Source organism: Eublepharis macularius, chromosome 4 (assembly GCF_028583425.1).
Source record: "Eublepharis macularius isolate TG4126 chromosome 4, MPM_Emac_v1.0, whole genome shotgun sequence".
Classification (NCBI taxonomy): Eukaryota; Metazoa; Chordata; class Lepidosauria; order Squamata; family Eublepharidae; genus Eublepharis; species Eublepharis macularius.
Window position 1 is genome coordinate 168538572 of NC_072793.1, and position 27916 is coordinate 168566487.

The 27916-nt window shown below is 45.8% G+C and overlaps 1 protein-coding gene across 1 annotated transcript; it reads right to left on the reverse strand.

The window, feature by feature from the left end:
- Positions 1-414: 414 nt before the first annotated feature.
- Positions 415-27197, reverse strand: LOC129327123 (zinc finger protein 585A-like). The gene is made up of 12 exons (XM_054975573.1): positions 27115-27197; positions 22827-22927; positions 21239-21440; positions 18990-19134; positions 16529-16947; positions 16019-16133; positions 14488-14592; positions 11246-11401; positions 7671-9878; positions 5858-5916; positions 4410-4471; positions 415-1166 (listed from the first exon to the last, which is right to left on the reverse strand). Exons 2-11 carry the CDS (start codon positions 22895-22897, stop codon positions 4427-4429), a joined length of 3525 nt encoding a protein of 1174 aa, XP_054831548.1. The 5' UTR covers positions 22898-22927; positions 27115-27197; the 3' UTR covers positions 415-1166; positions 4410-4426.
- Positions 27198-27916: the final 719 nt, after the last annotated feature.

Sequence of the window (27916 nt, forward strand, 5' to 3'; positions counted from 1 at the left end):
TGTGTATAACATTCACCTGTGTGAGTAGTACTATCTAGACATTTTTTACTCTGGACCCCCCCCCCCCCCGCTCCTCAAAACAGTGTTCCTCTCTCTCCCCTCCCCCACACATAAAACTTTGCCAATGTAAAGAAGCTGATCAAGTTGTCAAAAACTCGATTTCTGTAACCATAAAATCCTGTGATTTGCTGAGAAACATAAACAACGTGCAATAGAAATGGAACAAAACACTCCATCTCCACCCCCACAATCTTTCAACATCTCAGAACTAGATGAGTCTGAAAAAAGCAGACAAAATATCTTCTAGGTTCCACAATAATCCTAAAAACGGGCTGCAGCTTTAAAAATATGAAAAAACTGGGTGCAAGAAAATACGAGATGGATTATACAGAGAATTTCCTATTTATTGAGTGGTTTTCCTAAGAAGTTTTAAACAATTTGACAGGTCCAGGGTTTGAACTGAAGGCATCTCATATGCTATGGAAGAATTCTGTCCCAAACCTAGAAGAACAAGCCAGATTCTGGTTTTACAGAAATCCATATGCCTTGGTGAGCCCGAGGGGTAATCTGATTTATTAAATGGATAACAGTGGTGTCTGTATAATATTGGCAAACACAGACTGGTAACAGAAGTTAATGAGGGAAGTTTACAGCAGGGAATGAAAAGATGGTATCACAAACCTATTTAAGGATCAGACCAGGACATGAAAATAGTAAGAATCCTTTCCAAGGACTGATCACAATCATAGCCCATGTGTATAATATACATCATATGTATCATTCCTAGGCTTATTCCCAAAATATCATATACATTAACATTCACACCTATGTACACTCCACGCAACCTGATACTCCACTAAGAAAGCCTGGATTTGCATGTTCAGATTAGAAAATGCATTTTATTTGGATTCTTCAGAAAATCCAAGCAATAATATTAAATCTTAGAATGTTAACATATCTCACATCAGTGGGGGCTTAAAAAGAATGAGCATTTCATGAGGGGGGGGGGTTGAGAGTGTGTGTGTGTTTCTTGGAAGAAACTGCAGTCTTCTTGAAGCAGCTGGAAGGTTGCAAGACACTGGAAAGGGATGCATTTTCCACAGAATCCTTGACTATATTTAAAGATGCTCTTGTTGCATATGAAAGAAAGGGCAGATTCCAGAACCCTGCAAGGAAGAAAAAGGAATGTTAAGGTAGAACATTTAGTAGGTAAATCAGATCCCAAAGTCAGTCAGAGATATTAAAACAAGAAACAACTTGGGGGAGTTTTGCTGAGCATGATAGCTGGAGTAAATGTATTTCCTTTTGGCAGTAAAGGAAGAGAACAGCAAACAAAGGCAACAGGGAGAAAATACAAGTCCATCTAATTAATGGTTCCCTAATATGGTGCCTTCCAATGCCTTTCCTGGTGCCTGCCAAGTGTTTTCAGAAAATGGGAGGAGCCATGGAGGGCTCTCGGCTAGCATAGCTTCTAATTGGTCATTGGTAGCATTGCCAGCTCCAGGATGGGAAATTCCTGGAGATTTGCGGGGTGAAGCTTGGAGAAGGGGGGGTTTACAGAGGGGGCATTATCCCCTTGGCAGGGGATAATGCCAGAGTCCACCCTCTAACAAAGCTCTTTTCTCCAGCCTGGAAATCAGTTGTCACTCTGGGAGATCTCCAGACACCACCTGGAGGTTGGCAACTCTAGCCACTGGAGATCTGATAAACTGCACAGATTAAAATAATGTTGCTTTGGTTTTCTCTCTCATTCCTTTTTCCCCACTGTATTTTTAAAGTACCCCTTTGCTCCACTCAGACCTCCTCTGGGTGTGCACAGCTCCACTTCCTGCGGCAACCATTTTGTGGTTGTACAACCACCCTGTGACAGAATTTCAAAAGTGGCCACAGGCTCAGAAGTGTTGGGGACCTCTAATCCAACTTTTGTCAGTTCCACTTTCTCTACTCATGTCACATTCAATACAAGTGGGGGGAAAGAATGACTGTCAACACACTGCAATTTATAACAAAATTACAGGGGTAGGGCTTGAAACACAACAGAGCAACTGACCTAATTAAGGTTGAAGAATATGCATAGGGTGGAGGTGAAGAAGATTGAAACCAAAGTTCTGCCAGTTTTTTTCTTCTCCCCACTTCTTGTGCTCAATTTGACCCCCTAGGTGCCCCCTTTAAATATACACATGTATAAAAATGATGGATGGTAGAATGAATAAATGGCATCTTAGAAGAGGAATTCCCCTTTCACAGAGGAAATACCTCCTTGACCATGGCAACCTCTGTGGCATGTACAAAGAAGGGAAATGAGGGGCTGTCTTTCCTTCAGAGTTACTTCCAGTCAAATGCAGAGTTAATTGATTCACTGACGTAGTTCTTGAACTGGTTGACCTAGGAGGGCTGACCCCCCCTCCCTCCCAACCCAAGACTATACTGCAGGAACGTTATCATCTGTTCTCTGTCTCCAGCTGACAGCCTCTGGCCCCACCTCCTGAGACAGGTGCTCTGCTCTCCCCAGGCTCCTCCTCTTCCCACCAGAGGCAGGCCAAGTGAGCAAGCATGTGAATAGTGACTACCAACAACCACTGTGCCCGCTCTCCATTGGCAGGCAGAGGAGGAGCTAGCAGCCACAGCCACTCACATCCGTGTGTCAACAGGGATGGCAGCCAGAAGCAGCCATCGCTGTTGGGGGAAGATGAATGAACGGTGGCTGTTTCTGGATGCAGCTGCTTCTGCCTGCGCAGGTGGGCAACCTGGATAGGTGCCAGGCCTCCTCAGAATGGTTAGGCAGATTCCCCTTCCTTTGCCAGTTGGCACCATGACAGCTGCTTGCTATCATCTGTGCACTAAACCAGTGGTTCTCAAGTCTTTTGTGTCTTATTTATTTTACTTTCTTTACTGATACGCTGCCTTTCTCCATAATTGGAACCCAAAGCTCCTTACATTCTCCTCTCTTCCATTTGATCCCCACAACAACCATGTGAGGTACAGCTTAGGCTGAGTGCACACAACTGGCTCATGGTCACCCAATGAGTTTCCATGGCGGAGTGGGGAGCCAAACCTGGGTCTCTCAGACCCCAGTCCAACACTTTAACCACTGCACCACTCTGGCTCTTATGTGCTACTAATCATTTGATCAAACAACTGGAGTCCCACCATTATAGAAACACGAAGCCCCCTTTTTTCTCGAGAACGTTTATATGTTTACAAGCATTGTTATTATATTTATCATTTACAATAAGGTTTTGAGAACACAAAAATTAGAGTTAAGTTTATTGCTGGCTGGGAACATGGTAGCTCAAAATGGCTGCAACTACCCAACCTGCTCTTTGCTGGCTGAGGGAGATGGGGGAGGGGTGCGATTTGGCCATCATATTTGAAAGAGCGTCTGAAGTTTGTATTCCGAGCCCCAGGAACGTTAGTTTCAAAAATATCTCTCGTTGGCACAAACCACGACTGGCAAATCAAATACAAATTGTGGTTTCCCAGTTCTAGTTTTCCAGCAGACTGCCAACCATGGACTTTACGCCAATTCCTAGCTAGCTTTCCTTCACTGAGGCTTTTCCACACTTTCTCACAGAACACCATGGGGGGCTAGTTTGGTGATTTTTAGACCGCCAGATCTTGATTTTAGTGGCTCGCATTTGTTATTCTGGGGAAGGGAAATGAGGGGTGTGCAGGAGTCACGAAAGTGAGACCAAGGTGGAGAGGATGAGCCACAATAACCTAAGGAGTAGCAGCCACCTTGGACAGCTGTATCAAAAAGGAGAGCTGGGATAAAATTGCATTTTATCTGGGTGCTGTTTTAACATATGCCTGCAAAGCTTCATGGATACCAAATGGAGAAAAGGCCGTGATGTACGTTGGGATGGGGGGACTCTCTTCCCTTTTTTTTCCTTATAACTTAGTGAGGCATATATAGTCCCCTTTCCTGTTTTGCCTTCCCAATAACCCTGTGAGGTAAGCTAGGCTAAGAGTGACTGGCTGAAGGTCACATGGTGAGCACTGCAGCCAAATGGGGATTTGAACTCAGTGCTCCTAGGTTCCTAAGGGCCACACTAGATACGATGGCATCCTTGTAGCTGCCACGAGAAAACTTGCCATTTTAAAGTGATTTTAAAATGTTGTAAGGGAGCATGGTGGGCTGAGAGGCTCTTGAGCACCCCCACACCTTATCTAGTGCTAAAATGGCTGAACCTCACCCCTGAAGCTATTTCGGCACTTGAAAAGGTGCTGGGGGGGAGGGGGGACAAGAGTGCTATGGTCCTGATCTGGATTGGGCCATCGTGGTATTTTAAAATCACTTTAAAATGGTGATGGTGAGTCCCTGGCAGTCACGATTACATCATCATGTTTAGTTTAGCCCTAAGTCTGTTACTCAAACCACTACTCTTGTCAGAATTCATCTTACTCACCTTCTGACGATCCCAATTCACACAACTGTGGTCAAAATAAATGTATTGCAATCCAAATTCATCTGAAACAAGAAAATAGGTAGATTAAGGAAGACTTTGCCACAGGCTGGCTGGCAAACAAGGGCAGCTTACCTCAGGCCAGACTCAAAACTTTAGACCGAGCAGGTCAAAAACGGCTTGCCAGGCAGTGTTCCATTTGGTTTAGAACAGGTTGTCAGGGAGGGGGGGCCGAGATTAAGGGGCAGAGCTCATACTTGGCAAGAAGACTCCAGTATGTCCATTTTAAAACATCATCATGTAGCAGGGGTTGGGAGTGACCTATGCCTGAGATCTCAGAGAGCTGCTTTCAACCATGACAGATAATGGAGGAGGATGGATTAACGAGCCCTACTCGGTGTAAGGCAGATTCACATCTACTGCACACAATACAAAGAGGAACTATGTTTGGGTTCCACAAGAAGAGAACTAAATATTGAACAGGAGAATGAAGGCTCTCCTGCTACTTCCAAACATGTTTCTCTGCTTGCCTGAGGAGGTCAGGAAAGTCCCCACTCTCCTGGCTTTCCGCAAACTATGCAAAACTGATTTATTCAGGAGGGCTTTTTCACTCAGGTATTAGGGCCGAGAGATGTCTTGATAGAGGGATACAGACTGTAGACTGTTCTACTGGGTACTGTCTGTTGATGTAGATATGTTCCTACTGGGTAGTTTCCATGTTGTTAAAGATGTCGTGTTTAATTATTTATGCTTTGTTTCAGTGATGTTTTCATCTCTGTTTTCATCTCAAATTTATGTTTTCAAATTTCTGCAACCCACATCTTATTGTATTTGTTGATTGATTGTCCCAGCCACTGATCACACTGACTTGCACTGCGTAATCCACCTTGGGTCTCAGTGAGAAAGGGGGGCTACAAATAACAACTACAACAAGCATCACAGAATGGTTCCACAGTATTTGATACTAGCAAAATATGTATCAGGTTACAGATCTCGTACATACTGGTCAATAGAGAGGTTGCATGGACGGATCATGTAGCGTGTTAAGACATTTTGTATCTTGCACACTGAATCTGCAAGAGTGGCCTGCACATGTTGTGGGAGTGTCAAGAAAGCACAAGATTTCTGAAATCACATATACTGCTCAAAAGGGTACATATTAGGCACAAGTATCCATAAGTGCTGCACAGCCCGATCCACTTTATATCTACTCAGGCCCAAGTCCCAATGATTTCAACAGAACATACGCCGTAGTAAGGGTATGCAAGACTGCAGCCTGAAAATACCTTGCTACCATTAAGCATTATTAGCAGCCAAGTCGAAGTGGCCAACCATGGATCTGGCTGACAAGGCCTTCCGTGTTGCAACCAAGCCCTCACATAAGAGAGGGAAGTTCACAAACCACATTATTGTTCCCCTGAGCTAAAGCGAAACTTTTGCTTCTTCCTTACCACGGCAGTGTTTATTTCTTCAACGGAGAGTTCCGCAGGCGCAGCGACAAAAGCTGAAACTGACAAAACAAGACAGGTGATCTCAAAAGAAAGAAGCTGTGCACAAAAATATAATGCCACCATCCGATTGGCAGTTCTTGAAAGGTGGTCCACAGATTTCTTGTGGTTTTATGGGATGCTTTTGGGGGGCGGGGGGCAGAAGACCAGAGAGAGGAAAACAGAAAGTTTAAGCATACTCAGAAATTTCATCTGGTTCTGTAGGGTTTTTTTGGATTAGTACAGTAGCTCCAAAATTGTCCAGGATATAAACTTCCATGAGTCAGAGCTCACTTTATCAGGTACAGCTTTGACTCTCGAAAGCTGATACCTTTCAGGTGCTACTGGACTCAAATTTCGTTCAACTACTACAGACTAAGACGGCGATGTATGTGAAATGCTCTTTGATTAGATACTCTTTAAAGGCTTGCCTGTTTCGTTGCAGGGTATTGTACACAAGTAATACAATTATGGAGTCTCTGGTTCCATTTGTTATAATTATTACAACATTATTCAGTACATATTGATTACATGGACCTTACATAGTTCCTTGATCCTATGAGGTGAACTGATGGTGGACAAATCTATAGGAGAAACAGGGGAGATCTACAACTGATTTCTAAAGAGGAGGAGGGGAAAGTGTTGGCTACAGATACTGCAAGATCTGTCTCAGGAAAGCTTGGCAATGATCAAGTGTATCAGACAACAGACATGGACAGAAAAGACCAAAAGAAAGCAGAGGCTGAAATGCTGGCAATGCCTCGTAGATCTACAAGGCTGAGGATGCCAACCCAGAGACTATAGAATTGTTGAGTGATATATTATTTTCTTTTGTGGAAGGGAAAGATGTGAAAACACAATGACTTTAAGTGGGTGGTGCTTAACAGATTCTGCACATCTCAGAGGGCTTTGCAAGGAGCTGAGAGAAATGGCTAGGCTAGCAAGTTGTTCTCTCTATAATACTGCTTTTAAAGTTATGTAAATAGTTAATAACATAATAACATTCAATTTATATACCACCATTCACAACAACTTAATGCCACTCAGAGTGGTTTACAAAGTGTGTTATTATTATCCTCTCAACAATCATCCTGTGAGGTGGGTGGGACTAAGAGAGCTCTGAGAGAGCTGTGACTGAGCCAAGGTCTCCCAGATGGCTTCAAGTGGAGGAGTGGGGAATCAAACCCAGTCCTCCAGATAAGAGTCCTGCGGCTCTTAACCACTACACCAAACTAGTATTAGTTAATAAAAGGTCATCTTATGTTGTACTGCGTCATTCTCCTCACAACAACCCTGTGAGGTTGTAATGAGAATTTTACCCTCATAACACCCCTGTGAGGTAGGTTACACTGAGAATGTGTGACTGGCCCAAGGTCCCCAACTAGCTTCCATGGTACAGCGGGAATTCAAACCTGGATCCCTCCAGATCCTCGTCTGACACTAACCGCTACACAACACTGGAGTCTAATTGAACTTGATGGTCTTTAGATTGAGCTTTCAAATGAGAAAGGAAATAAACAAGCCCCACACACATATCATCCCAATCACACATAGGGAGGGTTAGTAGTATGGGAAAATAACAAAACAATTGACCCATTAATTGTAGAATACGTGTGTTTTGTACTCCTTTGGGACTCATTATGACCACAAGTGAATAAGCATCCATTCCTACTTACCAGTTCATCCCCAAGCAGATTTCTTAGTATTTATGAAGACCAGCGCAGGGGCATGGAATCTCTTTGTGTGCTTTTAATCACAATGGTGCCCAGCTTCTTACCTGTGTGTGTTCTTTCATGTTCTGCAAGGTGGGAACGTCTGCTGAAACTTTCTGAACAACTGGAGCATTCGTAGGGTTTCTTTCCTGTATGGGCAGCCTTGTGTGTAATAAGGGATTTTTTCCAGCTGAAACTTTTCCCGCACTCAGAGCAATTATATGGTTTCTCTCCTGTGTGAGTCCTCTTGTGCACAATAAGGGCTACTTTTTGATTAAAGCTTTTCCCACACTCAAAGCACTCATAGGGTTTCTCGCCTGTATGAATGAGCTCGTGTCTAGCAAGGTGATCTTTCTTATGGAAGCATTTCCCACACTTCGAGCATGCATATGGTTTCTCTCCCGTGTGGATTCGCATGTGATTAATCAGACCAACTTTCCAGTTGAACCCTTTCCCACACACAGAGCATTGGTACGGCTTCTCTCCTGTGTGGGTCCTCTTGTGCGTCATCAGGCGATCTTTTTTATAGAAGCTTTTCCCACAATCGGAACACTCATAAGGTTTCTCTCCAGTGTGTGTCCTCATGTGTGCAACGAAGTTTGCTTTCACACTGTAGCTTTTCCCACACTCAGAGCATTCATAGGGTTTCTCTCCAGTGTGGGTTCTTTGGTGTGCAAGGAGGGACGATTTCGCATGGAAGCTTTTCCTGCACTCAGGGCATTCGTATGGTTTCTCTCCGGTATGAATTCTCTTGTGTTGGAGAAGGATCCACTTGCCACTGAATTGCTTCCCACACTCAGAACATTCATACGGTTTTTCGCCTGTGTGGGTTCTCATGTGCACAGCAAGAGCAGATGTCCAGCTGAAAGTTTTGCCACAGATCACACATTCATGCAGAGTCTGGTCTCCCGTGTGCTTTCGTTTGTGCATAATTAGGGAACGTTTCCAGTGAAAGCTTTGACCGCATTCCGAGCACGTATGTGGTCTTTCCCCCGTGTGGGTTTTCTCATGTCTCAAAAGGTAAGAGGAGCAAGAGAAGCCTTTCCCACACTGAGCACACTGAAATGGCCTCTCTCCAGTATGGATTCTCTTGTGTACATCAAGGTATGATTTCAGGATAAAGCGTTTGCCACACTCTGAACATTCATACGGTTTCTCTCCGGTATGAGTTCTCCGGTGCGTGATAAGGCCTGAAATCTGTTTAAAGCTCTTATCACACTCAGAGCACTCATAAGGCTTCTCTCCTGTATGGGTCCTTTTATGCGTAACGAGAGTTGCGCCATGATTGAAGCCTTTCCCACACACGGGGCAGACGTAAGGCTTCTCTCCTGTATGGATCCTCCGGTGTGTGATAAGGTAGTCTTTGCGGCCAAAGCCTTTTCCACACTCGGGACATTCGTACGATTTCACGGCAGCACCTCCGGCATGAGTCTTTTTGTGTCTCCTAAACGATGCTGTGTAACTGAAGCATTTCCCACACTCAGAGCATTGGTATGGTTTTTCAGTTGTATGGCTCTGTTTGTGTATATTAAGGGTTCCTTTCTCACGGAAGTTTTTCCCGCAAATAGAACACATGTAGGGCTTTTCTTCTGAATGGGTCCGCATGTGTACATTAAGAGCAGATTTCACGGTGAAATTCTTCCCACAGTCCGAGCACTCATATGGCTTCTCTCCTGTGTGAATTCGCTTGTGGACAGTAAGATGAGGCTTCCGATTGAAGCTTTTCCCACAGTCTGAGCACTCGTACAGCTTCTCTCCTGTGTGGATTCTCTCATGCAGAATAAGGGATCCTCTGCGGAAGAAGCTTTTACCACACTCAGAGCAGGCATATGGCCTCTCTCCTGTGTGGATTCTCTTGTGCTGAGTGACGTACGCTTTCTCACGAAAGCTTTTTCCACAGTCCAGGCACTGGTATGGTTTTTCTCCACTGTGGCTTCTCTCATGGCTTACAAGATCAGACTGGTAAGAAAAAAACTTGCCACACTGCGAGCAAATATGCTTCTCCTCAGCATGACTCCTCTCATGTATAACCAACTGCGATCTTTTATGGAAACTCTCTTCACAGTGGGCACATTTATACGGGTTTTCTTTTGGCATTTTCCCTTGAGAGGCTTGCTGGGAGCCTTCCATTCCCTCCAAGTTTCCAGATGTCGCTTCTTCATTAGGACCCTGAAAGAGTTCCCCTTTGGCTTTTTCCAATGAGGTTCCACCGTCTTGTGGAGTTTTTTCCAGTGGAAAACTCTCATGTTCATTCACCTGCACTTGGCCATGTCCTGTCAGAAGAAACAGAGTAAGGATTTAAGTCAGGGGATATCTGCCACTGAAGAAAAACAAAGGACAAACTGCATGGGACAAGGGGATCTGTAATCAGAACCCCAGTGAGTAATTTAGAGCAGCCGTGGGAGGAGGAACATGGTATCGACTGGATACATGGACACACACGAGCACATGAAGCTGCACACCATCGGTCCATTAAAGTCAATATTGTCAGACTGGTAGTGGCTCACCACGGTCTCAGGTGGAGGTCTTTCATATCTCCTACAACCTGCTCCTTAACTGGAGATTGAATCCAGGACCTTTTGTATGACAAGCAAATGCTCCATCTACCACTGAGTCATGGCCCCTCCCTAAATAACAGTGTTGGGAAAGTGAGCTTCATTTCCTTGTTTGGAAATGGCCTAGTGGGGCTGATTTTAGCCCCAGCTGGGATGCAGAGACAGGCTCAATACAGCTCAGGGAAGGGAGATCATTTTCTCTCAGGGAAATGGTATGCAAGGGGTGGAGCAGCGGAGGCTCAAAATATGTTGCTTTCTGAGGGAGCGGCAGCACAACCCTCCCCAACACGTGCTGCCTTGTCCCTGCCTGGGAGTCAGAGGAAATATTGTCCTTCCATCTCTGGCTTCCCCAAGCCCTCTGTACTGCTGGCACCGCATTCCCTGACTCTTGAGAGTATTCGATTACTGTTCTGGCTGCCCTGACAGCCTAATATTTGCAAAGCGGAGGAATCTCATGAAAGTTTAGAAACTGGCCTGTGTGGCTTGCTGCCCAATTTTAAAGAGGTCTGGAGGAGGTAGGGTGAGTTATCTCCTGTGGTTCCCATACAACGGAAGGCAAACTGGCAGCAGGCCACCATGTCAAATCTGTCACCTGCAGAAACGGTCTTGGACGGCCTCACTGTAGAAGCCTGGGGAGGAAGGGGGGAGAGTTAAAGTTTCCCCAGGGCCACAACCCTGAATCCATATCATGCCCTCACCCCACAAGGAACACTTTCTAAGGCTACATGGTTCATTGGGGGGGGGATCTAACCTTAAACACCCAAGGTGGGAATCAGGTAGAAAACTGGACTTTCACAAAGCTACAGGTAGAGAATACTGTTTCTGAATGATCTGCTATTTTTTTTAAGGAAGGAAGGGAAAAATACTCCCTGCAAGTAGAAAACTAGGGCACCAGGGAGAAAGAATCTAGCCCAGCTTTTTGACTGCTGTCCTGGCTTCCTATTTATAGGGAACTCTTAACATAAGGGAGCATTCCAAAACTGACAGGCCCCATCTTCCAACCAGAAGACCATCTGATTTCCTAAGGACTCTCTCCACTTCATTCTGCTGCAAGAGTAGACTGGTATCCTGAACTGGTGGCAAACCTGCAAGTTTCCCATCGCACTTCTCAGCTGGTTCGTTTTCCTCCTGGTTCTTTGTTCCGTCTTGGTTTCCAGAATTCCCTTCCACCTCGACAACTTTGTTTCCTACTGACGTCCTGCACAGCTCCCCTTCGTTGTCGCTCTCCCACACATCACCTGCTGTAAGAAGAAACGCCCCCCCAACAATGCCCAATGAGAATACAAGAGAAAACAGAGCCTTAAACTAAACACACTACTGTGTGGACTGGAGGAAGAGGACAATGGTTTTACCTGCATGAATAATTCAGAATGTGTGGTGCAACGATTAGTGCTGGACTCAAGTCTGAATCTCCACTCAGTTGTAAGGTGACCCTGTTCTCTTTCAGTCTACCCAACTTACCTCACAGGGTTGTTGTGGGGATAAAATGGAAGGCAATGTATATAGCTCTTGGAATGAAAGGCAGGTTTGTTTGTTTTTCTAAAATTCTCAGTATGTTAACTGCCTGCTGTTCTCCTGGACACTCTGTTGAGAAGGGAAGAATCTCTCTGGCACACAGTCTTCATGTGCACTTTGCACCCTGTAGACACGGACTTCTTTTTGACTTATTATTAAAAGCATTTCTATCCAGCCTTCCATCCCAAATAGATCCCTGAGGCAACTGATGTCAACATGCAAAAATCACATAGAAAAAAATACGACATGGATCTGACAGAAATGATAAAAAATAAGGACAACACTGGACAAAGGGAAATAAGCTTCTGGCAAAATATACAAAACCAGACACCAGTGGTATTTCATTAAAAAAAAAGCCCTCTGGAAAAACCTCAGCCAGCCTGCAGCAGAGGGGAAAGGCAGAACTCCCTTGGTAGGGAGTTCCATAATCCTGGCACAGTCACCAAAATTGCTTGTGCCCATCTGATGGTGGGAGAACACAAAAGGGCACCACTGGAGATAATCTGGATGTGCAGGTGTGATAGATGGCAGTCTCCCACAGGAGTTTTTGAGCACATATGGCAGGGATGGGACAGGTGACGCAGGGGATAGACACCAATGGAATATTGTAGTGTCTTTTTACAGGCAAGGAAATTTAAGCACAGAGCTGAGATCTTCACAGTTGACTAATGAGGCTCCCATTTCCTGCCACCACTCCTGCAGCAGACAGAAAAAAATGATGAAAAAAAACTGCTGTCAAGTTGATGGTGTGACATCACTTCCAGGGAAAACCTGTAAGTGATGTCAGTCTGCTCTAGAAATCACTGGAAACTCTATGCCTTTACCATATTTTCTGGCAATCCTTAGAGCAGCATGCTGTCACTTCTGGGTTTTCCCTGAAATGATACCATGCTTTTGTTGGCAACCCTATGTCAAATTCACACGCCTGTTAAGCCAACCCTTCTCCCTCCCTCACAACTTCCACCCTGTAATTCTCAACCTCCAAAATCCAACTGACTAAACTTGCCTCTGTCAGCTCTTAACTGCTGCTCACGTCTCAGCTTCTATTGGCTGATTCAGGGTGCTGCTCTCATTGGCTCCTCTGTGGCTGGGGCACATTTTGTTCTTCTATGCCTCACAAGGCATAGAAGAACTTTAAAAACTGGAAGGCGGAGCACTATCAAGTGAGTCGCTCTTTGCAATACCAAGTGGTACAGCACAGGCACAAATTTGCCACCACAGTACATGGCACATACGACAGCCCCAGATGTTCTCTGAACATGTGGAGGGGGAGAGCGAGAGTAAACATGCTGGCCCTGCCCCCTCCCTTAGTGCAATCTTCTAGTCACCTGCAGGAACGACTGCACAGAATTGGCCAGAGGACTCTCCCCCGCTATGATCAGTGATGTTCCCGTGCTTAGTCCTGGTCTTCTTCCCCGCACAGTGTCACATTGTGTGCACTGGGCACAAAAAGGTGCTAGCTGGACAGTTGTAAGAAAGCAGCCCTTGCCCAAAGTTGGGAAAGCTGCCTCAAAACACAGTTGCCTCAAAACACAGACCCAGCCTGCAGCCCAGTTGAGAACTAGAAGCTACAGGCCCCCCAAGTTGAATGCTGTCTCAGCATGAAGGGGTAGCTCGGCCTGCGTTCCCATATCCTCATGCTTTGTTCTCAGAACCACCAATCAGCTAAAAGCTTTATCCCCCCCCCCCCGCCCGGTTATGCCCATCTAAGAAAGCCAGAAGGCTACTGTGTTGGTGCCCCTCCCAATCTGTGTCCCCAAGCTCAGACAATACCCTCGCAACTAGCAGTGTTTGAACCTGACGTAGCCTCCGTAATTCTGCTGCTAACTCCCCACTGCTGGTTTTTATATCCTGCGCTTCGTCTAATAAGCTCAGGGCAGCTTACATGATTCTTTCAGTTCATCTTTACAGCCATTCTGTGAGGAAGGACTGGCGGCCAGGGAGCAAAAGGCTGGCTTGAAATTGCCAAGTGAGATTCATGGTGGAGTGGGGATAAGAACCCAATCTCTTTCCTTTCCTAGTCCAACACATTAACTGCTGCACCACATTGGGTCTCTGTACCCTCCCCTCTTGGGAGTGTGTGTGTGTGGGAGGGGGGGCACAGTTATGTTTGTTTATGATCTGTCAGCACGTTCTATTGATTTTAAGTCCATAAGCCACTTCATGGATCTGTAAGCCCCTCCCCTAGGGTTCCCAGGTACCTACCGGTGGCAGGCAAACTCCTGGGGATTTGCCCGCTCATCCGCTGATCACCGAGCACCTCAGGAGGCACCTCACGGTGTGGCGACATCACTTCCATAAGTGATGTCATCACACCAGCTGCAGGAGTGTCCCTGCGCTCCATCTGAGGCTGATTTGGGCCCCAAACTGGCTGAATCGGAGCTGTGTGGAGCATGGGAGTGCTCCCGCAGCCGGTGTGACGATGCCACTTCCAGAAGTGACACAGCTGTGCGCACAGCATGATGACATCACTTCCGGAAGTGATAACATCACGCTGCTGCCGGAGCGTGTGCAGATTTAAACAGGTGCTGGGAAAGGTAAGTGCCAGGTCCCAAACCTCCCAGCGGGAGGCTAGAAGGACCTGGCAACCCCACCCTCCCCCCATGCCAATGGGATTTTAACAAATAGAATAAAAAAGAATCCTTCTTGGCGTCTTTCCTCTGTTTTGCAGAAGAGAAGAGCATGAGAAACAACTGCTCTGATGAATTTATGGTTGAACATTCAAACTGCGGGCTTTCTTCTTCATATCCCAGCCTTGATGCTACGCAAACTCATCTTCCTTCTTCCAAGCACATCCATAAAAGGTACGTACTCTCAATAATCACAGAGGAAGCTATCTCCTGGGTCAGTTCTTCTTCAGATGCGGGGCCTTCCTGTTGAGCGTCCTTCACCCTGGACGCTCTCGCACTCCTGTCACCTGGAGGTCAGGGAAAAAGACAAGATGGCTGAGAAGAGGTTCAGTCCCTCTCCCAGAAAGAAAGAAAGAAAACAACGAAGTGGCTACCGAGGAAAGAGGAACCTTCCTGGGCCTGCTGAGACTAGATTGAAAGACACACAATCCCCACCAGTTCAGTGAGAAGGGGGCCATTTTGGCCTCTGAACTCTTGCGAAGAAAAGAAAGCTGAGGAAAGCCATCTGTGAAGTCTTTCCGGGCAGAAATGATCACCATGCCCTGAAGAATACATTTTCTCTTTTTTATTTTTGTGGACTAATGAAGACCTCTGTGGAGAAACTCAAAAGCTCAGACACTGTCATGTGTAATTGGGTTGGTCCTAATAAAGGGTGTTTTGGGTTTTGAGGACAGAACGGAACCTGGCAAGTCCATCAGCCAGGCCGGGCAAACAAGGGCTCCCCGTCAGACACATGCCCTGCCAACTTTCTGCTCTCCCCTTTGATTCAGCTTTCCTGACCAAAAACTCTTTGCCTCCTCTATGAGGACTAGGACTATTGGGGGATGGGGCAGTGGGGGGGCGGGACTTCTTCATAGGAAACAGAGTGGGGGGAAATCTTAAGAGCAGAACTGCATTTAAACAAAAGAGAACTTTTTGGCCTCCCATTTTTCAGCTGCAGCCTGCTTTGTTTCTTAAAATCATGGATTCCCCTAGGAACAACTTGGGGTGGGGGAGGGATCTGCAGTTGGGAGGGTAATCACTGAAAAAAGTGGCCGCCCCCCACTTCCCCTATGGCAAAAGTAATTTCTGCAAGTGGAAAACGAGAAGATCCAAGCTGGATCAAGAATTTCTGACCCTTATTTCAAAAGTTCTCAGGGGTTCTAACCAGCTTGGGGGGGGGGGTGTTCCCCTCTCAACCACACCCTCTAGACCAGAAGCTCATGAGAAGATCAGAGAGTGGACAGGAGAAAAGTACTTGTGGTACAATCCTGATCAAAGTTTGGTCCACACAACCTCTCTGAATAAACTCTACCATGAAACTGCTTCACAGGTATCACCTCTCTCTGCTGAGATCCCCATTTTTCTGGAAGACAAACGTCACTGCTCTGCTGTAACGTGACAGGACTATTCCTCCATGTGTGGTGGAGAAATAAGGTCGTGAGGGCGTTTTGAATCCAAGTTCATCCAGAAGTAATTTATTTACACTGTCAAATAGTAAAGTGTCTCCATGCTCACTTCCTCCCGTAACAGGCAAGTAGAAAAACACATCTTTGTGAATAACAACAAAAAGACTCCCAGTGGAGTCTCCCAGTGGCCTAAGCATGCTCCAGAAGGCACGGAATGGTGACTGGGGCTGAAAGCAGGCTAAAGGGAAAAGTTGTCGGGGGGGAAACAGAGGGAGGCTGAAGAATCATGGCGTAGGAACTATACAGAAGTATGAAGGATTCTTACCCAGCAAGGTGGTGTTTCCAGACTCCTCCTTTGCAGTACCCTTGGACTGAAGCTTAGGCCGGGCAGATGGAGACTTTTCTGTCGTGGCTGACATCTCTGTCGGTGGCCTCTGTACCTGAAACAGCAGAGAGGGTGAAGGAAACAGGACAACAGCAGTGCAAATAAGGGGGCAGGCTGCACTTCCTTAATGTGTGACTCTGCCGGCAGGCCAGCTACAGTCGTCGGGGAAGGAGAGCTAGAAGTCAGTTTCCTCTCCATTCTTATTATTGGGAAAGGACTTGATTTTACTGCTATTTACTGCTTTTCTGTCCTGATAAAGGCCACCAAGGCAGCTATTAAAAACATACATAATACAATCACATTTTAAAACGATTAAAAGCATCCAAAACAATAACACACCATTAAAACAAAACCAGAACTAAACAAGACATAAAAACAACACTGTGAACATGTAAAACAATTAAAACATTGGGCACAAAGGAGGGAACGACAGGATGAAAGGGTTCTCACCTCTCCCTCTCGCTGTTTCTGCAGGAAATCCTCCGCAAGGGCCACTGCCTGGTCACAGTTTGCAGGATCTTCTTCCTGGATGTAGCTCCGCATCTCCTGGGGCAAGATGGTCAGGAACTGTTCCAGGATCACCAGGTCCAACATCTGCAGCTTGGTGTGCTTCTCTGGCTTCAGCCACTGGTGGCAAAGATCCCAGAGCCAGCTGCAGAGCTCCACGGGCCCATCAGCCTCCTGGTAGCGGAGCTCCCGGAAAGACCGGCGCTCTCCATTGGAGCTGGTCGTGGCCCCATCTGGGAAGCTCGGCCTCGCTCTTTCCCTGCATTCCCTCTTAGGCCTTGCCTGGAGGAGACGGGGGCTCTTGCCTGCTTCGGGGTCTGCTGGGCCTTGCTCCCATACAGATGCCAGGAGAAGATCCAGGGCTGAAGGATTCAAAGGGACAGAGAGACAGATGCCAAGAGTCAGGGAAACCCAGAAACTTTGGGGTGCGGTGTGGACAGAGGTTTCTCTGATTTGGAGCAAGAGTGGCCTATGCTTGAGAGAAATTCAAGGCTGCTGGACCCTCATTCCCAGCTCTGCCACTGCAGCCCCACTTAGCTACCTCACTGCTTCTTCAGTCTAGCTGCTGCCTCTCTGCATGAGTCAATGTTCTGGGGAGGTTCCCCTAATCAGGAAAGATGCACACAGACACTGCCCAGCAGCCTCCCATGGCCAGACTGCTACTCCTCTTACAATCAGAGGCGTGGATTCAACCATCCTCCAAGAAGCCTTCCTACAGCTGGCTCTTCCTCCAATGGAGGAATTTGGAGGAAAACTTCTTAGGTTGGAGGAAGGATTTCAAACCTGAGCCTAATGGAAAGGTGGGTGTAAAGGTGGATCACAGGGACCATATCATGCCAGTCCTGTTCCACCTACAATGGCTCCCAATTTGCTTTTGGGCTCAGTTCAAGTTGCTGGTATTGACTTTTAAAAACACCTCAAAAACTGCCTTCCCCCATATAAAACTTCCCATCCATCTGGTCATCTCCAGAGCCCTTGTTTCAGGTGCCCCCTCCGTCTGAGGCAACCCAGGAAAGGGCCCTTTCTCTGAACCCAGGGAGGTTCACCTGTCTCCTTCTACTGTGGTCTTCCGCCAGTCGGTGAAGACTTTTCTGTTTTGTTTGGCGTACCCCAATAACTGTTATTGGCCCTCCTCCCTGGTTTTGGTGTTGTGTGCTTACATGTTTTTATTGAACTGTTGTACATATTTTTTTCAAATGCTGTTTTAATGTTCAAATGTTCTAATATTTTTCGTCTGCTGCCTTGGAGAACCTATTTGAGAAGAAAGGTGGCATAAAAATGTTTCAAATAAGCATCTTGCATGGCACTCCTTCCGTTCTTGAGCAAGAGCTGCCAACTCAAGATCACATCGAAGGAGTGGATGAAGCAGCTCGGAAAGCTTGGCTATGAAGTGAGGCCAGCCTCTAAAGTGGCCTGGTTTGGATTGTCTATTTGAGCTTAGGCCTCTCCCCCTCCAGTTTATCTGCCCTGTCAATGGGGAGAAATAAGGTGGTAATTTGGGGCTGTGGGTATTACAAATCCCAAAAGGCGATGGGAGGAACAGAAAAGAAGAAACAAAAAAGGGGGACGTCATCAGAATTCTATCCCGACTAAGCTGCCTGGACTCACTGCTACTGCTCCAGGAGGCACATAAAAATCGAAGTAAGGTGAAGTGAAAGAAAAAAGGAAGGATTCAGGGAAACTTCTAGAATCCCATAGCACCCCTGATAACATGACATGCCAGGGCATTCTAAGCATGCTCCAGGGCTCAGATTTCAGCTTTAATAAAACAAGTTTGGTGTCTATTTATCCTTAGTGGTGACACCATCATTATGGAATTCCCTTCCCGGAGAGGTTCATTTGTCAATCATGTACACACACATTTTACAATTTGTTTTAATGCTTTTTCTGTTCGCTCCCTGGGGGACTCTGAAGTGGGTGGAAAGGCGGCATAAAATGTTTTAAGTCAATAAATAAAGTGAACAGTCAAACCTCTGCATGGTACGGAGGTTAATAATATCCCATTACATTTCTATTAAAGGTGACACCATGTGGACTTCTCTGAAGTATTTCCTACTCTGTTTTAAATAAAATAAAAATAAATTAAAAAGTCGCCTCAAACTAAAGTCTGAGGTGGGCTTGGCGTGGAGGAAGAGCTCAAGTATCTCTGCTTCACACAGATTGGTTATGCTTTACTTGTGGAGAGACTTTGAGTTATGGACCCTTGCAAATTAGTACATCGGGAGACGCTGCTGTGTCTTTTCGATTTACAAACTGTTTTCTGGGGAGTCCACAAAAGAAAGATAAACTCTGTCCTTCTCTGTGGGGGACCTCATTTCACACATCAAATATGTTCTTCCAAGGAGCGAGGGCTGTTATCTTTGCAGACTTCAGCTTAAACTTCGACTTCGACATGTTCATTTACCTGGACTTGCTGGGAGGGAATAGGAGTGCTCCAGACCCACAACATCATTCCCGAGAGACGGTGCTTCTATATTGGTGGTCTTGGCCTTCGACGGTTCAGGATCAGGGGGTTTTCGTCGGAGAAGAGGTCTTCTCTTTTTAGCACCCTGTGGAGCAAATGCCTTTTTTTTACAGACTTTAGGTCAGCCATGATCCGGAGCTGTGCATTAATCAAACTCACTGCGGTTAGGAGGCTTGTCTGGATGCAAGCTGCTTCACTAACTATGGTTAGTTATGGTATGTCAAATGAGAGTCTGAAATCATGGTTCGAAGTTGGTTTGGTTCAAGGGTCAGACTAGGATCTAGGAGACCTAGGTTCGAATCTCTGCCACAGAAGCTTGCTGGGTCACACACTTGGCCTAACCTACCTCACAGGCTTGTTGTGAGGATAAAATGAAGGAAAAGGGAACGATGTAAGCCACTTTGGATTCCCACTGGAGAGAAAGGCAGGGTATAAATTAATTAAATAAATAAATAAAATTATTAACTAAAGTTAACTTTGGTTTCCTGTGGCGTACAAATGCAGACTTAACCCGGCTTCTTCCCTAGTGTAATCTTTACTGCAATACATGCTGAGATAACAGCTGGGTCCCCATGGGGGTGGCAGAAGAAAGAGAAAAGGCGATGAAAGCATTCCTCAGGGCAAACCAAACCCTGATTTCACGTCCTAATCTGTTAAAACAGACCAATTTTTTTTTTGCATTACTGAGGAACCAAACCCATCGTTAACCAGGTGTGGAATGAAGCGCTAACATCTCGCAAGACATTTAGATACCCACGTGCCAACTCAACAATACTAGTAACACCAATACCTAGCATCTGTATACCTGCTTCCAGTGTAGAAAGCATTTCATGTTTATTCTCACAGGGATCCCAACAGTCCTGGAGGCAGCCCAGTATTATTATACCCCCATATTACAGATGGGGAACTGAGGCTCAGTGACAGAGCTCCTGCTTTGCATGGAGAAGGTCCCAGGTTCCCCCGTTAAAAAGATCAAATAGGAGGTCATGCGAAATCTCTTCGTCCAAGGGCTTGGACAGCACGGCCCGTCAGAGGAGCTGGTCTAACTCGGCATAGCGAAGCTTCATGGAAGCGTTTACTTTTCTATTCTGTGATCAAAAAGTAATCTACTTCTATCCTATACTAATGTTCCTGGGAAATTTTGATAGATGCTAGCCCGCTTGCAAGGAGGGCAGGATATAAATCCATCAAAATAAAATAGGCAGGGAGACTAGACAAGGCTAATCTCAATAGTCCCTAATCTTCCTGAGCCTGTGGGCACCTTTGAAATTCTGACCCAGTGTAGTAGGCGCAGCCACAAAATGGCTGCCACAAAATGGCTGCTGCAGTTTACTATCAATCACACAATGAAGATCCTTGAGTGGTGGGGGCAGTTGCTGCCAAAGCAATGTTTTTAAAAATCTGAACATCCAATCAAATCTTCAATGGTCAATCAGAAGCCTTGCTGGGCAAAAGCCCTATCTGGCCTGTTCATTTTCTAAAAACATTTGGTGGGTGTCAGGAAATGTATCGGTGGGCATCATATTGGAAATCCCTGCGATAGACCAAGGGTCTAATAAACGATAAAGCAACAGCACTATGTTCATGTGAGGCTGAGAGAAATATAGGCCATCAAGCAAGTTTGTGGCTAAGATGAGATCTGAACCAGTGATCTCCATATCACAGCTCATAAACTGAAGTGGTTTTCTACATTTTTAAAATTCTCCCTTTGGGTGGCCAAGGATAAAAGTACAGTGAATTAGCATTTTTAGCGAAAGGGAGGAATAAAAAAATAAACTAAACAAACAAGTACATTTAAAATTCGACCTCTTCCAAGAATGACATCCATCCATGGTCCAACTCTGGGATCAGATGGCAAAGCTCATTTGGACAAGCGGATCACAAAAAAGTATTCTGCCTCTTGGGCAGGGAGGTTCCATTAAACTATCGTGGCTAACAGCGACCAATCCCGCCCCCCTTCGTATAATACTTATGGGGGGGGGGAATGCATGTTTTAACCCCACTGCACCTGCCTTCTCCCCCCATGAGGATTAAAAGTCACCAGAGAGGGAATTAAAGGACCCCTGCTCCTTAGAACCATCACCATGAGCCACAGTTGACCCCTTCTCCCAACAGCTGAGGTGAAATCACACAGAATCTCAATGTCTCTAGTTGTATGGCACTAAGAAGTGACTAACGGGAAGATTTACCCTCTTCAGCCGTTCAGGTATGTTGAAAACGGTGGGAACAGCATCTGGCTTTAGGTACCGCCGCCCGGAAGCCACGTTCTCGAGATAGTCTGCCTCCTGGAAGTGCTCCGAGCAGATGACGTGGTGGCGCGTGGGACAGAAGTTCTTCCGCCGAATGTTCCAGACCCACTTCTTTAACAGATCTTTTCTCCCGAGAGGAAACCTGCAACCATTCAATAACGACAACAGAGGGGAGTCACTTTCCAGTTGTACAAAAGCAGGGAGGGCACTGGACATAAATGGCTTGGTGTCTGTTTTTATCCCTCCTTTTCTCTCAGAGTGGCACACATGGTTCCCCCTCCCCCATTTTATTCTCACAACAACTTCACAGAGTAGGATAGGCTAAGGGAGAATGACAGGCCCCCCACAGTCACTGAGCAAGCTTCCTGGATAGGTAGGATTTGAAAGTCCCTTTCCCAAACCCCATTAGCTTTTGAGAGCGGAGAGACTCTGGCAGCAGAGGTGTCTAACAACGTACTTCGCCACACAGTTCTTAAGGCCTAGTTCTCACAAACAGCAGACAAAGAATGCACCCTTGGTCTGGCCTCTACCACATATAGTTAAAGGCTCATATGAGTGAACGAGCTCACATATTAAAAATAAAAAGTGGACAGCAGAGGAAGGGAGCACCAGCTAGAAGCATTAGACTGTGGTTGAAGCCTTAGACTGAAACCTCCGCATGGGGCTGCCCTTGAAGTCTACCTAGAAGCTTCAATGAGTACAAAACATGGCAGCAAGGATTTTGTTGGGGGGCGGAGTTAACTGGTTTGGGCATGTGCACTGGTTAGCCATTTGTGTCTGCGCCTAACTCAAAGTACTGGATATTATCTTCAGTACCTTTCACAGCTCGCATTCCTTACACCCAATGGACCATGGCCGATTCCAGACGGCCCTCTGCAATCCGAAACGTCGCGCATTGTCACGCGTCGTCGTGCGGAAAACGCGAAATATCGCATTTTCTCGCGCGAGTTTTGCACAAGGTCGCGCAAAACTTGCGCGAGAAAACGCGATATTTCACGTTTTCCGCACGACGACGCGCAACGTTTCGGATTGCAGAGGGCCGTCTGGAATCAGCCCATGTCTCCTGATATAGTCCCATGCCTCAGTTACGTTCTTCAATCAGCCTTCTCTTTGTGGTATCCCCTCCCCAACCCCTCACCTCCACAAAAAACCTGGCTTGCTTGGCATCAAGTCTGGTAAAGTCATTTTCAATGGCAGGAGCACTGCATTGGGATGGTCAGCAAGAATAAACTGTTGTTGTTTCTTTAAAGTCGGATCATCTTTTGAGGGGGTCACAATGGAAAACAATTGTAGGATATTACGCTGTTCTAAAAGGATTAGAGTAAGCTACTGTGAGTCCTCAGAGAACGGAAGGGTGTAAACATGCAAGCAAGAACACTAGCCAGAGAACCTTTCTCCCTCATTGGCTAGCTTTCCATGTGAAGGGGATTGTTTTTTTCATTATTATCTATTTCATTTGAGTCAAAGGACTTCATAAAGACCTCGGGCCCTTACACAAGACAGCCATGGATGGAATTTAAAAACTTACCTATGGAACGAGATGTTATTGCCGAGTGAAAATTTGTTGTTGCAGTTGATGGCACAGCAAGACTTCACCATGATGACAAACGCACAGATCCCACCTGAGAACTGAAAAGGAGACAGGTAAAGAGCCATTTGTAGAGAGCCGTTATCAAAAGTATAGCATTGGCTATACTGTTTTATTTAGTACATTTTTATCCAGCCCCTTCTCTAAGGAGCTCAGGGGTTTGGGTGTACATAGTTTTCGCCACCTTCATTTCATCTTCAGAACCAACCCTGCAATGTAGGTTAGGTCAAGTGATTAATATACTACTTTTTATGTGTTTAGCATGCATCTCAATCCTTACAACAGCAGCCGAAATAGCCCTTCATAATCTGGGTCTATCAGTGCTCGGGAGCTAAGCAGCGCTGGTCAGTACTTGGATGGGAGACCACCACCAAGGAAAGCTAGGGTTGCTACACAGAGGCAGGCAATGGCAACCACCCCCCTTCGTCTCTTGTCTGGAATGCTCCATGGTTGGGGTTGCCATATGGTGGTTGCAACTCAACGGCACGTTCTTCTTGAGTCCTTACAACATCCCTAGAAGGCAGGCCAGAATTATGAACCCACTCTGTGTACACCGTCCCATCTCACCCTTTGTTCCTCTTTAGTCCAGACGTAACTTATTTTACTGAGAAGATCTGGACCCCCTTATTTTAATAAACATTGTGTTAAAAGCGCAGAATACATACAGCTTGGGTCATTTGCTTTACACAGGAAAAAAATATCAAGGATAAAGGTTATCAGTTAGGAAGGCAGGGAGGTCCTTTGGACTTGACGAGGGACAGGTTTCAGTTAGTCTGAATGAAGTTTCAGAGAGGATGGGAGCAGAAATTTCAGGTGCCCAAACACAGTAGTAAAAAGAAGCATTGAATTGCTATCAACTACAACAGTTGGTACAATTCTTTAAAAACACAGCTAATAAAAGTAGTTATAGAGGCTGGAGACAAAATCCTAGAAGCGGCATTCTGGCTTCTCTCACACATAGGAGGGAATGCCTTTCACATAGTTATGAAGGGGGTCAAAGTTACACCTAAGGAGAAATGGGCTAGTTATCACTAGAGATGGCAAACTTGGCTTAACTACTTCATGCGGACAATCGCGGGATGGATTCACAGAGCAATGGTGGTGTAGTGGTTAGACCATCCGACTGAGATCAGGGAAACCCAAGTACGAAGCCCCAATCTACCATGGAAACTTGCCAGGTGACCTTAGGCCAGTCACATATCCTCAGCCTAACCTATCTCACAGGGTTGTTGCGAGGGTAAAGTGGAGAAAGGGAGAATCATGTTGGAGGAAGGACGGGATAAAATGTACCAAATAAATAATATACAGTGTACCAAACAGACAATAAACAAACAGATACTGAAAGAAGGGAACTCTAACCTGAACATCTTGTTGCCCTCTAAGATGCCACTGGGCTCAAATCCTGCTATAATTAATGACAGTAACAGACAGTGCACAGTAGTAGAACAGCCCCTATCCCTTTATCGAAGCATCTCTTTGAAACATTTCCTTACAGCATAGCCCTATTACCTGAATGATTTGGTTTTGCATAGTTTGCAGAAAGCCAGGAGACCCCCAAACGCAAGGGCTAACAACTCAAAAAACAACAAAAAATTATGTTTAGATTTAAATATCCCTTTCCCTCCCAAATGGAAACTCAAAGCAAATTAACATCATTTTCCCTTCTTCCATTTTATCCTCACAACATCCCTGTGAGGTAGGCCAAGAGTGTGATTGGCCAAAGGTCACTCAACAAACTTCTGTGCAGGGTGAGGATTCGAACACTCTAACCGCTCAAACTAATATGAGATTAGCACACCGAGCATCTACAAGACTCACAATTAGCAATGACACAGCCTATCTTTGCTCTGTTTGCAGGGTTCTTGTGGAAATGGGTGGACAGGCTATGTTACGTCACCACCACTAAGCACTCTGCAGGAAGGCTGGGATTTTTTTTTACAAGAAGTATTAATAATAATGCATTTAAAGCCGAGTGCTCAAGTGCTTTCATGTACATTACAATCAACAACTGTCACAACATCCCTGGAGGGCGGGGAAGCAATCTCCAACTGGGGAAAAGTTACTAGCCTAAGCCTGAGAAGCACTCAGCATGTTCATGAGAGGGGAAAAATCCGAAGTATATTTCCATTGAGTAGTTGCCATGTCATTTTATATGTTATGTCAAATATCTTTTGTTTCAGCTCTGTATAACATTTCTTCTTGTTTTCAAATTTCTGCAGTCCTTAGCCTATTGTATTGTTTATTGAATGTCCAAGCTGTCGACTGTGCTGACTTACACTGTGTGATTTGCCTTGAATCTCAGTTAATAATAATAATTAGCTTAGTCAGTACCAAGAGCTACCAAATGTGTTAACTGGACCTGCTTATGTCTCTTGAATTATAATAATTTGCTCAGTCGGTACAGAGAACTACCGAACGTGTTTACTAGGTCTGCTTATGTCTCTTGAACCCACAGTCTTTAATACTCAGAAATCTACCAAGTAAACCTTTTCTTGCCATAGAAATAAACAATTAATGTGATGAGCATAATGCACTTCCTCCTCCCCAGTTTACAAGATGTGGTAATAACATAAGCCTGCTGTAACTTTAATTTTTTTTTTCTCACCCCAATCCCATCCTTCAAGAAACTCAGGACAACTTCTGTCGTCTTGTTTCCCCCCTCCCATTTTCTTCTCCCAACAACAACCCTGCGAGGCAGGTTAGGTTGCGTGACTGGCCCAGCAGCACCCAGCAAGTTTCCATAGCTGAGGGAAGCAAGACTCAACACTTAATCACCATATCAAACTGGCTCTTGCATTGTACAAGTTTTGAGCCCTTCTGTATATAATAATATATATATATTTTTAAACCATGCTTATATATCACTCTTCTAGACAGATTAGTGCCCGCACAGAGTGGTGAACAAAGTAGGTGTCATCATTATCCCCACAATACAACTGGGGCTGACAGGAGTGGCTTTCCCAAGGCAGTAGCGGGATTCAAGCCAGCAATATTAATTCGCAGCCCAACCACTTAACCACTATGCTACAGCTTTATAAATGCAAAAATATTAGTATGATGACAACAGCAAACCTGTTTTGAGGGAGGGGCAGGTCCAAGGATAGTAACAGCTGCACAGGAAGCACAAATTCGAAAAAGGAAGACCCTTGATTTATTTAACAGCAGGGCTCATTTCGAGGGGGAATGCGCAGGAATGCAGTTCTGGCAGTTCCCCAAAGAGGTCACATGTCAGGTGGCTCCGCCCACCTGACTCGGCCATTTTGGGCTTGTTTTGTCCTGGATTGGGGCTGAAATGGCCCGGATCGGGCCTCTGATGGGTGGTGGATCACGCTCCTGTTCAGCAGCGGCCCAATCCTGACCATTTTGGGCCCCTTTTTGCCATTTTGGGCCCAATTTTGGCCCTGAATGGTCAGGATTGGGTCCAAAGCAGCCAGGAAAGATGATGTCAGGGGGTGCGGCATATGCAAATCAGTTATGCCAATAACACTTTTCCAGTGATGTCAAGGGGCGTGGCATATGCTAATGAGTTGTGCTAATGTGTTATGCTAATAAGTTCGTCCAGCTCTTTTTCTACAAAATGACCCGTTTAAGAGGATTTATATGCTACCACAAATTAATCTCATACACACAATATGCATGCAACATAGAACAATCCATATTAAAAACAACTCAATCAAAAACAAGTATTTCCCATCCTGGAGACCAGGGTTGCCAACTGATTAGGACCATTAAGGCTGCTTGGTCTGCTGCTCGGGCTTTTTATGGAGATCCGGTCTGCAGAAATCAGTGGTGGTGGAGAGTGCTGTCAAATTATAGCCGACTTACAGCAACCTGTGGTGGGATTTTCAAGGCAAAGGACTAACTGAGGTAGTTTGCCATTGCCTGGCTCTGCAACCCTGGTCTTCTATGGAGGTCTCTCATCCAATTACTAATCCTGCCGATCTTGCTTAGCGTCCGATAGCCTGGGCTATTTAGGTCAGGTCGCACCAATCAATAGGGGTGGGGAAAGCTTTTCCCTGGGGCAGGGAGAGAAAAAAGGTCACCACTTGGTCATAGTGCACAGGAGCAAAGGCGGTTTGGAAAGCTGGCAACCGCCCCTGCAGCTGCACAGTCACGTCTCATGCCCTTCCTCGCTCTCAGCTCAGGGCCTTAATCAGGATGACAAATCACCAGATCCGCCCCCCCCCCCGGAATTTCACCCTTCCTCCCCCCCGCCAAAACTGCTCACCTTGTACTCTTTCCGTGGGCTTCTCCCTCCACGCACCAGCCTGCGGTTGAGCCTCCCGAGGCAATGCAACTTCCCTCTTTGCCCTAGAGGAGCGGGACAGGAAGGTACGTTCACGATTGATTCCCCCCAGTCCAAAATTTCTTGCCTCTCTAGGAAAACACGACTCGTTTGTAGTCTTAACTATTGGAGGACCAAAAAGTGGGACCCAGGGAATTGCGAAAATAAAATGCATTTGCGCCGCTGGTTGTGTTGGCTTTCTGGCCTAAGGAGGGAAAAGGGAATGGTGTGGTTTTATGGAAGGGGGAAAAAAAGAGAATTAACGAAAAAGGAATTCTACAGTTTAAGGCGTTATATTGTGGGGGTGGGGTGGAATCCTGGAGAATCTGATCACAGCAATGTACACTTATTTGTGGATACCTTGTAGTCGATACTTTTAGCCGAATGAGATTACTTCTGTGTCTATACAAGATCAGATTTTTTAAAATCTAAAAAAGCTTGAGCGGCAATGCAAAATATAAATCTGAGTGCAAGCTTCAGGATTATTATTGTTTTATTTTTATAATATTTTATTACATTGTTTTTCTCCTTAGGGGTTGCACACCTGAGAGAAAGTACTCAGTGGGGATTACTTCTGTGTAAACATGGATCAATCGGGCGACGCAAACTATATTCCACTACTCCCACCCCAGCCATGCACTCCCACTTTGCAACTTCCCCATCGTAGAGAAAGAAAAAGACCACTCATTGCACACCCCACGCTTCCGGCTTCTCGGGGGTGGGGGGGGGGAGAAGGATGGACGCC